A 15,123-nucleotide genomic window follows, 5' to 3' on the forward strand; every position below is an offset into this window, starting at 1 on the left:
AGGCAATTATTCACAGCCGTCATTAATCTACCGGATGACATCACGTACTGTACTGCGCACACTCTACCTGATCCCACTTGCTGTCGATGCTCTGTGGCGTGATGGTGGTGTACTGGTTGGTTCCACTCAGCTTGATGCCATTGTGCTGGGCGATCTTCTGCACCTCGCCGTGGATGGCCAGGATGGCCACGCGTTCCTTGTTGGCATCAGGTAGGGTGGACTTGAACTGCTCATGGGCACAGATCAGACTCTGCAGGAGCACACAAATCATTTATTTTATTATCCGCTGTGCATTTTGTCCTCTGTGTCAAGTTCCTGACGTGTACCTGGATCTCTTCAATGTTGTGGACGATAAACATGTCCTGTAGGTCCTCCATGGCCCCCTCCATCCAGTTGTTGAAGGGTGCTGCCCGTTTGGCGTACTCAAGGTAAAGCTCATCGATCGACTCTAGCAGTTTCTCGGTTTTCTAAAACGAGCAGAGTACGCGTGTGAGTCTAACAGAGTCTTCGAGTAGATTCTGGTGAGTAAGCCTCAAACCTGAAGTGAGTCCCTGCGCCTATGTGTGAGTTCGCCAAGGCTGTCCCACTGCATGCAGATCTTCTGGCAGCGAGCGTTGACATTGGGGGCGTCATAGTAGTCCAGCTCACTGAAATACAACATGGGATGCTTAATGTGACAAAAACAGAAGCATATGATTAGATAGTAGGCTTGAGCACCATGGCCTTATGATACAATCTCAGACTTGTTGCCATAATTAAAAATAAAACATTTATTTTGTATAATTTGAACGCTTATATCTTGCAGCTAGTGAAAACTATGCTCGAACATTCTACTGTGTTGTATTAAACGCCATTGGGCTCTGAGAGACCTTCCTGTTCCCCTCACCTTCAAAGCAATGAGTAGTTGTTGTTGTTTTTTTTTTTTAAATAATGTATTTGTGTATTTATGGTCAACCTTTTTCGTACATAATAAGGTCTTCTGGACCAATTGGTTCTTCACATACTTGAGTTCCTGCGCGATGGCAGCGATCTGCTCCACTCGGTCCTGATGGGCGGCCAGGTCGCTGTCGAAGGCCTCGTGTTTGCGGAGCAGCGCCTTAACCTCGGACAGCGAGGCTGTCTCGTAGTCTTTCTGAGTCAGCATGGCCTCCTTGCCTGTATTTCACACACAACTACTGTAAAAATAGGTTGATGACTAGCACATTCCATTGTTTATGGTACCGCGGTAGGTCCAGTGACCAAATACAAACCGTTTCATATAATCAATAAGAAACTTGGCATATGTCTATTATGAGCAAAACTCACCCAAAAAAGTTTATCCTAGACATTTTGTTGAACGGCTATCAAATTGAAACCATGTGTACTAGAAGGATGAAGGATAGTAAATAGAGAGACCCTTGACATTTGGGCATCATGTTTACGGTGAGCACGGTGGTCAAGTTTGATGACTTGCCTTACAATAGGAAACTTGTCAGAATAACTCAGCTCATTGATTCTTGGAAAAGTCAGGCGCTGAAGCCATTCAGACTCGGCAACATGAATTTTGGTGCATGTCGATCATTAAGCGGACCCACCAAAGTCTCAAGAAGCGATGCTTGAAGAAACAAAGGAGGTCTGCCACGTTGCTTTCTAAGAAGCCATTTTTGAGTGAAAAATTTAAGAGTTTTCATTAGTGCGTTTGGGCACAGTGGCAAATCAAAATTAAGATAAAATGCCATGAAATCCAATAGATCACACATTCAAAACATCACCAACTAGCAACCATTTTACTCATTGGTAGGCATTTTCAAAGGACCATTTATGAGTTCATGTGGCCATTTTCAGGGGTTCTTCAAAGTCTGCAACTACAACGCCAAATGTTGCTTTGGCAAAGATTGAACAGGTGTGGTTCTGCTGTGGTCACTCCTTGTAATAAGAGTGAGGGTCTTTTTTTTTTTTTTTTCTTTTCCTGAAAAAAAAAGAAGAAAAAAAAAAAGAGTGAGGGTCTTTGGACTTACCATTGGTCCAGGATTCATGGATAGAGGCCTTCTGGCGGAACTTTTCAGCCAAGTGGTCCAATCTCTCCAGACGTCGTATCTCGTTGAGGAGCCACTCCTCGTAGCCCTTCTCTGCACCCTCCAAAGTGTGCCACGCCCTATTGATATCCTGAAGAGCGAATATACGACGGGAAAGAGATGAGCCCGTCAAAAACTGCCAGTACTCTACACTAAAGTTTTGTGTGAGGTGTGTGTACTTACAGCCACCATGTGTCCTTCTGACGGCATAAAGGCAGGTCTGCCACCCAGTCTCAATTTGGTCTGCAGCGTGTTGAAGTTGATCTCCAGCTGACATTTCTCCTGGACCTGTGGGACCGACATTGCTGCTACTTTGAGGGAACACAACAAATCTGAACCTGTTAAGTGGCAGCACTAAAGTAAAGAGGCGGACTGGGCTAGCAGGCATCATATTTAAAGCACATTAAAGAACTATACAAAGCATCAAAGCATTAAACTGCTATGTGGACATTATAGAACATCAGCAGTGGTAAGAAACGCAAACAAAATGTGCTTAAACTCAACTTGGTCTCGGAGACATAGTACTCAGTGTGTTTGAGCGATTATCCCGCGGTAAGGCTAAAATCAAATCAGTGGTTCCTCGTTGTCGAGAAAAGAAGACGTAGCTGTATAATTTAAGCAGTTAGCCGTTAACCTTTGGTGGCTTGTGGACACGGCGGTAGTCCCGGAAGTCTTCCAGCTTCTGCTGCATCTCAGACATGGTCTTTTCTGGATTTCTGTTCTCCAGCCAGGGAATTGTACGACGGATCCACTCCAGGAGCTGTGCAGGGGGAGGATGGAATGGTCAACAACAGGAAAAATGTAGGACAGAAGAATTATGTCTGGTTTGTACTCACATCACTGGCCAGTTTCTCGTACTCCTGCATCAAGTGCTCGTTCTCCTGGTTGACCGCCAGGACTTTGCAGATGCGATTGGCTGCAGTCTCAGCCTAGTGGAGCACACGCATGCCGGTGAGAGGTGCTATTGCAGTTGATTTTTTTCAACCTACAACTTTCTTTATTCAAACATTTTTTTTTTTTAATCTAATTAAATAATGGATTAAATGAGTTATTGTAAATACAATTTTAAAAAGTATTTTTGAGTTTAATAAGTTATTCAATTGAATTATAATAAATGACCAAGAATGAAAACCATTTAATTATTACAAAAAAACTATTTAATATATTGTACACTTTTTTTCCCCTATTCTAAAAATTACGTGGCCCGATTAAAAACGAAACATGCTCAAAAGTGTGTTATAAGCTACTCTTCAGGTTCAAGTCATCAGTGTGAACACACACGAGCACTGATTGGGTGCTAAAGTTCTTTGCAAAAAAATAAAAAAAGGAGGGTGAAAAAAATCACACGTGTATAAGGGGGAAAAAATGTGTGAAAATAAACTGCCGTTAAAAAAAAAGCCAGCAGCCTCACTTGGATGGTTATAACATGCAGGAAGCTGCTGGCGGTTAGTTAGTTCCATGTGCCTCAATCACACACACTGTGTTTAAAAAAAACAACAACACCATGCGTCTCAAGTGGGTCCATACATCGAGTACATCGGGTTCAAGTTGTGCTGAAGTCCAGTGGGTCCTACGACATTAACTACTGGACTGCAGGAATACAAAAACAAAACATTTGACAAGTAAATGTAATAATTGAACTAGATAAAATGGATTTTTAAGCATTTTTGAGGTTCTAGTAATAAAACTAATTAGATTATTTATTTTTTTATACGAAAACAATTATACTCAAACAACAAAATGTGGAATTGTGAACAAATGAAGCAAAGCAGAAAGATGTTAACTCACGTTTCTCAAAGAAATCAACACTTCCCAAAGTCACACCCTAAACTGAGAAACTATGGTTACGTTTGCTTTATTTCTGACTCGTAAGAAACGACCAAATAACATTGTATATACAAAACAATAGGGGTGTAATGGTACATATATTCAATTTTTTTGCACTGTTCCCTCATGGAACATATTAGGTCAGGGTCAAGTGTAACTACCTCCGGTTGCCGGATGTCATGGCTAGCAATGCTCATGGCGGACATCAAGCACCAATATGAGTACCGTACAGTCAATTTTAGGCGGCATAAATGACGCGATAACATAATATCTAAATACCGGTACTTGGGGAGGGGAGGGTAAAGAAGCAAAAGCGCTCCAACTCTGACTCGTGCCCAGTTTTTTCAGGCTTCAATTCTACAAAAATATTTGCTGCAATGATTGATTCACATCTTTGGCTCTTCAAAGATAAACAAACCACAACTCTGCAACGTGACTTTAGGAAGGTGAGGGCGGACCAACCAAGTTTGTTTTTGTTTTTTAAACGAGAAACAAGAGTCAGCATTTAAAAGCATAGAAGCGTGTTCAGAGAGTTCCCATCAAGACATCGAAACTCGATGTTTCAGTTCAGCTGACATCAATGAGAAAATGTACGTGCATAACTTGATTTTCTCCAAGCTGCTATCTGGGTATAGGAACCAAAAGCAAGCCCTGCTGCGAATAGCAAAAATCCCAAAATAATGGATGCCACCTCAAAAGGCATTTGTAATTGTATATATAGTATATGCCACAAGATGGAGGCAAAGCATTTAAAATTAGAAGGATCATTGCACATCAACTCCATGCATCTAACATGTCGACAAACCATGAACCCAAGTTAACTGACTATATTCAATATTTAAATTATTCAACACAACAAACCACTTTCACTTGAGGCTAATCAACAGCACAAGTTAGCATACTAGTCAAAAAAAAAGAAGAAGATACTAGCACAAATTAACATATCGCACATGGGCAAACAAATATAAGTCCTTTAACACAATTGATATCAAGTAATCAAACTCCCATTTACACAAAATATCAAATGTTAGGGAGCTATTCGTAGTTACATCCTGAGAGAATCAGAAACATACTTCAGTTTCCCTTTTAACTGTGCAAGGGCTGCTGACAAAACAGAAAACGTCAAACACAGATTAAAAAAAAACTTAAATTAATTGACCCTAACACCACCAATATTCCCCAAACGAAAAAGGTTTGCAGCAAAAAAGTGATATATATATATATATATATATATATATTTTTTAGTCATAAACACCGAACTGCAAATACAAGAGGATTCACCGTCCCCGTATACTGCATGTGATGGGAACTCTCTGCTTTAGGGCGTGTTGGATGCGCGTACCTTCTGCGCGCCAGAGAAGGCGTGATAGAAGCAGGACACATAGGTCATAATGGCCTTCTCGTCAGGCCTCAGCGTGCCCACGATGTCTGCCCGACAGCCGAAGCGAAGGATGAAATAAAAGAAGGAGAAAAGAACAAAGAGTGAAGCCCAAGCAACCCAAAAGCGACTTTGGAGAGGAGATGGGGTACGTCTGTGGCTCCACCTGAAAGTGACGCCAACACGCCGATGGAGCAATTCAGCTCACATTTGGACACATGCAACAATCTACGCATTTATTCATTAAACACATACTGGGGAAAGTGCCATCTTACAAATTATTTTTAAATATTAGTTTAAAAAAAAGAAAAGAAAAACTTTTTTTTAATTACACATACAATCAACATTTATTAATTAAAGTTATGATTAAATAATATTTTACCAATTGATTATAATCACAAAAAATTTATTTTGTAATATTTTAATACATTTCATTATGTTTATGTAAAAATGCTCATTGTACATTTAATTGTAATTAATTATTATAACGATTTATCAAATAAAATAAATGTTACTTTTTAAAACATGGTTTCTTAATTATAATGACAAACGAGCATGTCCCTTCAATTCCACATGAATAATTTGAATTTGAATGAACTTTTTTCAACAAGTTAAGGCAAATGTGCGAGATTCTCCCTCGGGCGCCACACACAAACGAGACAAACGAGGCAGGGATGCAATTAAGGGTGCATAATGTGTCCACAAGATTCCGAGAAAGAAAAGCAAGGCATAATTGACTGCCCTACAAATGAAACAAAATCCTCTTATCTTATTCACTATTGTATCATTTTACAGGGATTTTATTAGGTCTCAATATGATTAAAGAGGATTACCAGGCTGAGTTGCAGCATGTAAAATGCAAGAAAAACTTGAAAGTCAAGATTAACACTTTAACTCTTCTAGACCCCCCTTCCGCACCAAGAATCTTAAAAAATAATAATAATAATCTTTTTATCTTGTTATTGCACTTTCACCAGCTGAGTTCAATTGACTGTATGATGTAGATTGCTGCACATTTCTGTCCCAACATCTTTTTGCTGAGCAGGGCACGGAGCTGAAAGAGCTGTGAAAGAGGGCGAGGCCATGCCGGATGGAGGTGGGGGCGGTTGTTAGTAAAAGGGAGAGGTGACAAGGGGCCTGACATGGGGTACCTTCTGAGCTCCAGAGAAGGCATGGTAGAAACTGGACACATAAGTCATTATGGCTTTCTCATCTGGACGAGCAGTGTTCACAATGTCTATTGGGGGGGAGGTTATGAAGACGTGATTAAACATGGACACACATGTATGACATGCATGCACACATACACAAGTGATGGACAACATAATGCATAGACAGCAAAATACATATGATAAATAATACAGTATATACACATAAAAGCATGCCAGCGATGGCTGCTGTTGCTGGTGTAAAAAAAAAGCTCATTATCGTTACACTAAACCCTACTTTGAAATGTTGACCCTTACTTAAAACCCTAACATGAAATCCTAATCCTCTCTTGAACCCCTCGAACCCGAACCTGGCTAGAAACCCAAATTTAAAGCCCCAAGTTGAAACACTTATTTGAAATCCTGACACTTGTTTGAAACCCTGTTTTGGAAGCTCAACTGGGCTTGAAAACCCAACCCTTGATTGGGACCTAATCCTTGCTTGAAATCCTACTTCGGGGCATAACCCTAAAATAAAACTCCAACCCTGATTTTAACCTTAACCCCAGGCTTGAAGCACTAATTTGAAACCCTACCTTGACAACTGAATCTGAAACCACAACCTGTCTTGAGCCACTGACATAAATCCCTAAATAAGGCATGAATCCCTACTTTGCAACCCTAACATTCCTAACCTAAAACTTTGAAAGATTAAGCTAAGTGGAACAGTCAAGAATAAGTATTAAACATGTATCTGCATAATAATTTCAACCACAAGCAACAAAAAGACACAAATGAGGTTTACCTTCTGCATCCAACATTTTGGGGATGTCCAGGTACTTCTCGGCAACCTCAAAGGCATTGTTGAGATTGGTCACCGCGTCATCCTGCGTCATCAATCACAAAGCAAAAAGCTTGCGTTCGAGTAGCACAAAGGGTTTGCAATCTTGCTTAATACACTTCAGTAAAATAATATTTACTAGTTAAGTCCATAGAACACGTCTACTTTGTATATATTCCAGTTATTTCCATTTTGCTCATTCATAATCATTACACATGTGTATTTGCAGTAATGTATCACAATAAGCCTTGGTCACCTTTCTGAGCTTGTCATAGTCGATGAGTTCCGGTCTGTGTCTGTGGATCAGAGCGTTGAAGGCGAGGCCGTCCTTCCAGCTGCCAGAACACAAATTACATCAGTACCATAGTGTGCATTACTTTGTTGGAACAGACTATTATTAGACTATTGTTATTACAGTTTAAGAAAAATAACAATAACTAACAACTATACTAAAAAAAAAAAAAACTAAACATTTTCATTCATGAAATAAAATAAAAATGAAAATACTTTTGCATTTTTCAACTGAAGTAGAGCCATTTTGCACTGCTGAATAAAAAAAATCGATTTTTTCTCAATCAAGTCAGGTTTTTATGCTAATTTGATTTGAACAAATCCAATCTTCTAACTAAACTGATTACATTATCAGCTGATTTTCATTAATATTTCACATCTAAAAAATGTATTAGGAAGGGGGGGAAAATCAGAGCTCTGGATATCAAAGCAAGCGTGAGAACAAGCACTAAGAAATACGTTACAAATTGTATTTTAATACGTTCAAATGTTTATAAAGCATGGGGCAAGGGTACAACTACTTATTGACTTTGCAGATGTCTATGGCAATCTATCTGCAAAACATCCTCGCAATTGACACGGTTCACTGTACAACAATGCAAAAAAAATCCACCAGGGGGGGCTCTTGTTACATATTTGAATATGAAAAGGAATGTTCTGTCTACTACTACTCCAATACCAGCTGTGCTTGTATTTCTGCAGCACAACAGCTCAGTTGATTTTGTAATGTTTGTGTCTGCGTGTGTTACCTAATGTGGAAGTTCTGCACATTGACATTCTTGTAGGGAGCGGTCTTCCTCTGGCACCACAACAGAAGACCCTCCTTAGCCGACGTCTCTGTGAGATTGGCAAGACAGAAGAAGAAGCAGAGAATGAAGACGTCTCTCTTCGTGGGAACAAATGGTTTAGACATTCTACATTGAGACCAGAAAACATTTTAACCAGTCATCAAAGAGAAGAAGAAGAAATGTGTGATTAAACGTTAAAGTACCACTGATTGTCACACACGCCTAGGGGGGGGGGGGGGGGCGCATGGGAATAATAAATAGCATCCACTCCATAGTGAAAGTGTTTCAAGCAAACCTTCAACAGAGATGTCCTGGATGGCGAAGCGAAGGATGATGGTCCAGATCATTCCCAGGGTCATCTTGGCGTTTCCGTCCACAATTTCTGAATGCAAAAAAAACCCACACACATGCAACACGCACACAGTCATTTATTTGTTGATAATGTCTATGTGGAACATAATGGACATCAAAAGTAATAAGACAGCAGCACATTTATAGTATCTGAATATTTGTGTTTCAAACAGTATATGTTTATAAATGATGCAAGTATTTATATATTGTATTAAATAAATAAAAATTAAGACATTATAAATGAGAGTAGAGTAGCTAATGCAAATAATTTAAATTAAAGTACTGTAATATTTATTCGTAAACAAATGCAATAAAAAGTGTTTAACTCATCTTTATATAGTGTTTAATATGGTATAATAAATAATACTAGCTTCATAATCATACGTGCTTTTGGTTTGTCCCATCTATACAGTATATTCTTTTAAACATAGTAATAAGAATGCAATAAAGACATTTATAAAAATATATAATTACAATGCTAAAAATAAATAGTTTGTTATATCTAATTGTTTACAAATTATGTGCATATACAAAAATATAAAATAGTATAACATGAATATTCATTTAAAAAAGAAACAAGAATAATAAAAAAGTGTGCCATGTATCTAATAATTATAACTGCATTTATTTAATTTTAAATTGTATTAAAAAAAACAAGTTCAGTAAAATACATGTTTTAAAAAATAAAATAAAAAAATAAAAAGAGTATTACATGGCCAGCAAAAATAGAATCATGAAGCAAGTATTTCTGAACTACCAACATCAGCAGACATGTAGAATATGTAAAAAATGTGTGACACACATTTCTGTTTCTTCAAGTCATCTTTTGCAGTGTCAAACGCACGCATGTACGGTAGTTCGGCATGCGGTCTGGCTGGAATTCATCACATAGTTTAAATGCACAAGATGACAAACACAATTTGGCATTGACTCGACGCCACTGCACAGCAGGCTGTAATACATTGATGAAGCAGCATGTGGCTTAACATCTAAGGTCGTTTTTGAATCCCCTGTTTTAAATAACCTATTGTAAGTTTTTTTATGTACTGTATGTGTGTGTGTACGGACCCTCTGCGCCAATGGAGACCAGTTTGACTCCCTTGCTGGCGATGAAGTCCAGGGCTTTGTTGACGTTGTTGATCTTGTGAACCCTCATCTTGCCTCGCTCTGGCTTGGGTAACCGCTCACCTAAGCACACACCAGACAAATATACAAAACATATTGTAGGTAATATTTTGCTACTAGTGTTTGGATTCCATGTATGTGTTGATGGTATGCGGGCAATATGTGTTTCTGTACTATTTACAGAGTTGATAGACAGTAAGATGCCGCCAAGAAAAATCTGTCTAGGTGTGAGTCAAAGAGAAATACACATCCACTGATTAGATGCATACTGTATGACATCTTTGAAAGCCCATCCCTGGCTTTAAACCGTAGTTTGAAGCCCTAACCCTGTTTTTAAATCCTAAATTGAAACCCTAATCCAATCTTGAAGCCCTAATTTGAACTCCTAACCCTAGTTTTGCAACCTTACCTGTGAAAGCTCACATGATACGTATGACATGACATCTTTGATTGGCCTTAACATCTGTGATGTCGTTCACCAGCTATTGCAATTTTGAATTGCAACTAAATGTGTAGTAGAACCCCACACACTACAGCGCCGTGACATTTGCTGCACTCCAAAACGTAATTATATAGGAAAAATAGGATTGTATTTCCACCTTCCTTAGTGCTGAACTTTGTATGTCGACACATGGGAATAACGTCAATCAGGCATTACCTGAGATGACCTCCAAAAGCAGCATGAGTTTGAGTCCATCCCTGAAGTCCTGCTCGATGCTTTCAATCTGTGTGCCGGACTTGCGCAGGTGGGAGTTGCACCACGCCGTGAATGTCTATATGAGGACACAAAAACGTACACAATACATAAATGAATGAATAGTTTGCAGCTTTCAGTTGCACATATTAACAACAACAACATCATTCACAACACTCCCATTAGACCCGTTAAATATGAGAATTTAGAAATTCCAAATGAACCAACTTTTGGGGGGGGGGGCATACTCAAGAAACATACCAATTATAACTCGTAGGATTCACCATGAAAATTGGGGTGTGACGACCTCAGGAAAGTTAGGGGAAAAACACTGCCTCTGACACCAATTGCACTAGGCAACTTGAAATTAGGTGGACATGTATATAATATAACATAACATAACATAACGCAGTGAAAATCTCTTAAGGACCCATTAATTCAATTTGAAGGGAAGACGGACATTTTGGTTCAAAACAGTCCAATTAAATTAAATTAAATATAGTTATATTAGCCACCAATGGCAACAAGGACCGCAGGAAGCGAGGTCAGGAGCCACTCTGTTGTGACAGGAAGTGGATGTTGGAACCACAAAATGATGGCTCTCAAACACATTGTTTGGCTTCAAATAAACTTTTTTTTTGGTACATTTTCATCCTGAAAATGTGTGTGAAAATGTGTGAAGATTTATGTTTACTTTATGCTTTTATCAGTACTTTCTCACAGCAACAACCACAATTCAGCTCTGTTTAGCACGTTATTGAAACCCTTAATTGAACCCTAATTTTGAAACACTGTTATCTTGAAAACAAGTTGAGATTGACAATAGTCAGTTAATGTTATTGCCATCATTTTCTAGGCCAAGGTTACTCGTGAAAAATATCTGCAATCCAGCCGACATTCATGTCACATTAATCCCGACAGGAACTCTGACTAAACATCTGTGATACTTGTAATGAATTCCACAACACAAAGCAACGACAAATCATAAACAGACGTGTGTGTATGTGCGTGTGTGCGTGTGCGTGGAGCTCAACGGCTCACTTTTGAATTTGCCATTCTTTGCTTCTGGTCTACAGGCATTCCCAGAGGAAAAAATTTACTTTGGTTCTTTTTTTCATAATTATATAAATACAGTACACCATATATTATACACTATACAATATTTTAACTTGGACCATTAAGAAGGTACACACCTTTTTTGTATTAACATATTTAAGAAGTAAGAAATCAAGGAAGGAAGGAAGTGAGAAAGCATGAAGGAATTAATGGAGGGTCTCCATCAGAACCCCAAACCTGGACTGCCTACACTCTTGTCCCCTGTTTTAAAATATCATAATTTGAAACCCTAAACCTGGCTTGAAACATTACTTCTCAAACTCTACCAGTCACATTGAAACCTTATTTTGAAACCCTAATCCTGGCTTTGAACTTTACTATGAAACCATAACTCTTCCATGAAACCCCAACACATTTTGGAATCCTAAACCTGGCTTGAAATCACATTTTGAGGTCCTAAATCTCCCATCAAACCCTACTTTAAAACCCCAATTTAGTCTTGAAACTTTACCATAGGCTTACATAAAACCTAAAAAAATTATTCAGTCCTCATTTTGCTTGAAACCCTACTTAAAAAACCCATAAACACTGTCTTGAAACCCTATTTTGATCCTTATATCTTCCATATAAATCTACTTTGAAATCCCAGTCTTGAAACCTTAATTTTATACCCTTAAAATTCTCTCTACTTTTGCTCTACCCTGAGAAGACTCATTTTGATATAGCCCATCAATCAAGAATCAATGAGAATCTCAAAAAATAAAGTCAATAATGCGTCCGATTACCCTCACACCTCGCCGCTGTGTTGCAAAACATTATAATTGTGGGCTCCTGGTGGTCCCGCCCCCTTTCCCAGCATCCCTCCACAGTGGATGGCACAAAGCGTGCATTGAGCCAGGCGGATAATGGCACCCTTCAACCCGCCCAATAAACGAGAGAGTGGGTGGCTGGTGGTGGTGGTGGGGGGATACATTTCACATAAACAAACAGACAAATTGGGGGGTAGGAGCGGGACAACAATGCCCCCCTTCTAGCGCATGCACGCTTCAATGCAGCAGGAAGTGGTGCTGCAATGACAGGAAGTTGCCGCTTAGATAAGAATTTGAGCACCACCATTTAGATCACGTGTCAAACTCCAGGCCCGGGGGCCCAGATCTGGCCCACTGCATCATTTGAAGTGGCCCGCGAAAGCAAATCATGTGCGTCAACTTCTATGATCATTGCCAACAGCTGTACCAAAATTTCAAATTGGCATGTGTAATAACGCTGAGATTTTTTGGTCACCCTTTATACAGTAACCTAAACAATAGTTGATTGGTTTCTCATATATTTTTACATTGACAATTTGTGAATTTTAATAAAGCACATTTATTAAAAAAAATATATATATTCTAAATTAAAGACTTATTCAAATTTAAAATAAATAAAATCCATTTTATTTTTTTAATAATGACAAAAGTAGGTAAAGTATAAATGTTTCTATGAATTATTATTATTTTTTACACATTTATTTACGTACTCAGGTTGCTATATGGGCAACCACTGGCACGTTAGCATTTGGTCCAATCTGATTATAGCACCTGCCAACAGGGCAGAATGTACTAATCTGCTTTTAGTTGTGCGAGCAGGGAGGAAGTGTGCTTATATTCGGGCGTAACAAGTTATGGAACCACTTGTGTGCAGTGTTAAATTTGCTTTAATTTTGCGCCTTAACTCATTGAGGTGTTAAACCTGCCCAGACGGCCCATCAACTCAAATTATTTTTTGTTTTGTTTTGAAGGCTCACATTCTAGTCATGGATTTGATATTCTTTCTGATGGTTAGGATGAAAGAAGAAAGAAAGTGTGTGAAAGAATACCGTTGCTATGGCAACGTGTTATTGAGGAGGAGTGGCACATTGTGCTTGCAACCATAAACACTTATTGCAGAGTGGTAATGAATGCATTATTAGCATGACCGCATGCACACATCAAGATGATGTAAATGGCATTGGCTAGTACAGAAATAACATCCATTCAAAATTATATCACAGTAGTTCTGGAGATATCAACACGAAATACACAAAATAGGTGACTAGACTTGGAGTGACCATGACTAGCAATTACACTCTGCAGTGTTTTGCTCATCTAGAAGGTGTCATTTTATCCAGAAGGCGTCCGTTTGGGTCTGGAAGTGTTTAAGTTGTCTAACATGTCTTCTTCAATATAGATTTAATTTAACCACCCTGTCCTACACGCTTCACTGGTGAAGGGTGGAGACTTCTGCAATTTAAGCCGTCTGCTCCAGACCGCAAACAGCTTTCACCTCCCTTTTTCCGAGCAGAGCCAGAGGTTAAAGGTAAAAGCTTAAGTAGGTTATTTATCATTTACCACAGGATGATAAAACATAAACAGCATGAAAGATGATAGACCATTGGAGTGTTAGATAATATTAGAACCGGTCACCATTGCATCAGGTTTACACGAAATCCGGCACACAACCGGGAATCTAACAAGAACCTATGCTGCAAAACAAAAAGGTCGTCGGCCATTTTAGTTTCAAGATGTCATTGTTGGATGATTTGGGCCATTTTCAGGGGTCGGACCTGGACAAACTACTCTTTGAAAATTCATCTGAATGCCACAAAATCGAGTACAGTGGACCCGTCCATAGTCATGGTTTAGCATTTACAAATTCAACTATTTATGAATGCTTTTTGGGAACCTATCCCCCAGTATTCATGGCAACCCTCACTTTTTCAGTATAGGGTGTAGGCGTAGTAGCTTAGTGGAAACGTTTTCATGAAACACAAAACTGTCGTAACTCTGCTCCATGAGCATCGAGTTTACCCAAACGTTCTGTGTATAAAAAAAAAAAGAAAGCGATCCATACCACATGTTCTAAATTCTGCCACTGCAGTGCGAACATCTGCTCTGACGGTTTTCTCATTTAGAGGTTCGTCCAGTCCACTATCATCACACCAGCCTTAAAGAACAGAGGCGATGACACGGCTCTCATGTTATTACATCACCGTGATGTCTAGTGTTGAGTCGTGTCACACCCTGACAGACCATCACTGCAGCATGCATTCTCACACATACGAGGATCTTTAGACAGGCAGTGACGTGCCGAGTCGACACCACAAACGAGGCTGACTCAGGTTGAGAGAAGCCAAGATGACATACACGAGCCATGAACAGCTTGTTAAACACAGACAGACACACTGTGTTTGTGTTTTTATTGAAATACCACATAGAGGAACTGGGGATAAAAAACAGAAGTTGGAACACAACACCACAACACGTCTGATAATGAAAAGGCTCTTTGAAGCAAAGTGCCATGAAGCTTGTAAAAATTGAGACTGGACAGGACCAGGGAGGACCCTGGAGGATTAAATACGGCCAACAAAGCCGGGCTGACTTTGTGAATGAAGTTCAGTAATGGACTGGTCTGGTCTGACAAGCACTCCAACACTGCTTTCTTGACAAGAAGGCCAATTAAAGAACTTTGACCTGATACACATGAATGCTGTCCAACATCAACATCACAGGACACAGATGTTGCATTGTAGTAGTTTTCAGACATGAAAAT

At 39.2% G+C, this 15,123-nt stretch overlaps 1 protein-coding gene across 5 annotated transcripts in view; it reads right to left on the bottom strand.

Moving 5' to 3' along the window:
- actn4 (actinin, alpha 4) overlaps positions 1-15,123 on the bottom strand; it is a 40,277-nt gene that overhangs the window by 7,049 nt on the left and 18,105 nt on the right. For 3 of the 5 annotated variants that reach the window (XM_086079924.1, XM_086079926.1, XM_086079922.1), the window contains exons 2-16: positions 10,462-10,576; positions 9,747-9,866; positions 8,623-8,709; positions 8,289-8,376; positions 7,505-7,583; positions 7,213-7,294; positions 6,411-6,496; positions 2,891-2,983; positions 2,689-2,814; positions 2,238-2,342; positions 1,998-2,145; positions 1,005-1,155; positions 539-647; positions 327-467; positions 68-250 (exon numbers count right to left, since the gene is read on the bottom strand). In XM_086079924.1, coding sequence (XP_085936050.1) covers positions 68-250; positions 327-467; positions 539-647; positions 1,005-1,155; positions 1,998-2,145; positions 2,238-2,342; positions 2,689-2,814; positions 2,891-2,983; positions 6,411-6,496; positions 7,213-7,294; positions 7,505-7,583; positions 8,289-8,376; positions 8,623-8,709; positions 9,747-9,866; positions 10,462-10,576 — 1,713 coding nt within the window. Of the gene's footprint in view, positions 1-67; positions 251-326; positions 468-538; positions 648-1,004; positions 1,156-1,997; positions 2,146-2,237; positions 2,343-2,688; positions 2,815-2,890; positions 2,984-5,223; positions 5,310-6,410; positions 6,497-7,212; positions 7,295-7,504; positions 7,584-8,288; positions 8,377-8,622; positions 8,710-9,746; positions 9,867-10,461; positions 10,577-15,123 lie in introns of all 5 variants that reach the window. The other 2 variants (XM_086079925.1, XM_086079923.1) reach the window with 1 other exon arrangement.

The sequence above is a fragment of the Leptonotus elevatus genome, chromosome 7, assembly GCF_054856555.1.
Source record: "Leptonotus elevatus isolate MCC_2025b chromosome 7, RoL_Lele_1.0, whole genome shotgun sequence".
In the NCBI taxonomy this organism is placed as follows: Eukaryota; Metazoa; Chordata; class Actinopteri; order Syngnathiformes; family Syngnathidae; genus Leptonotus; species Leptonotus elevatus.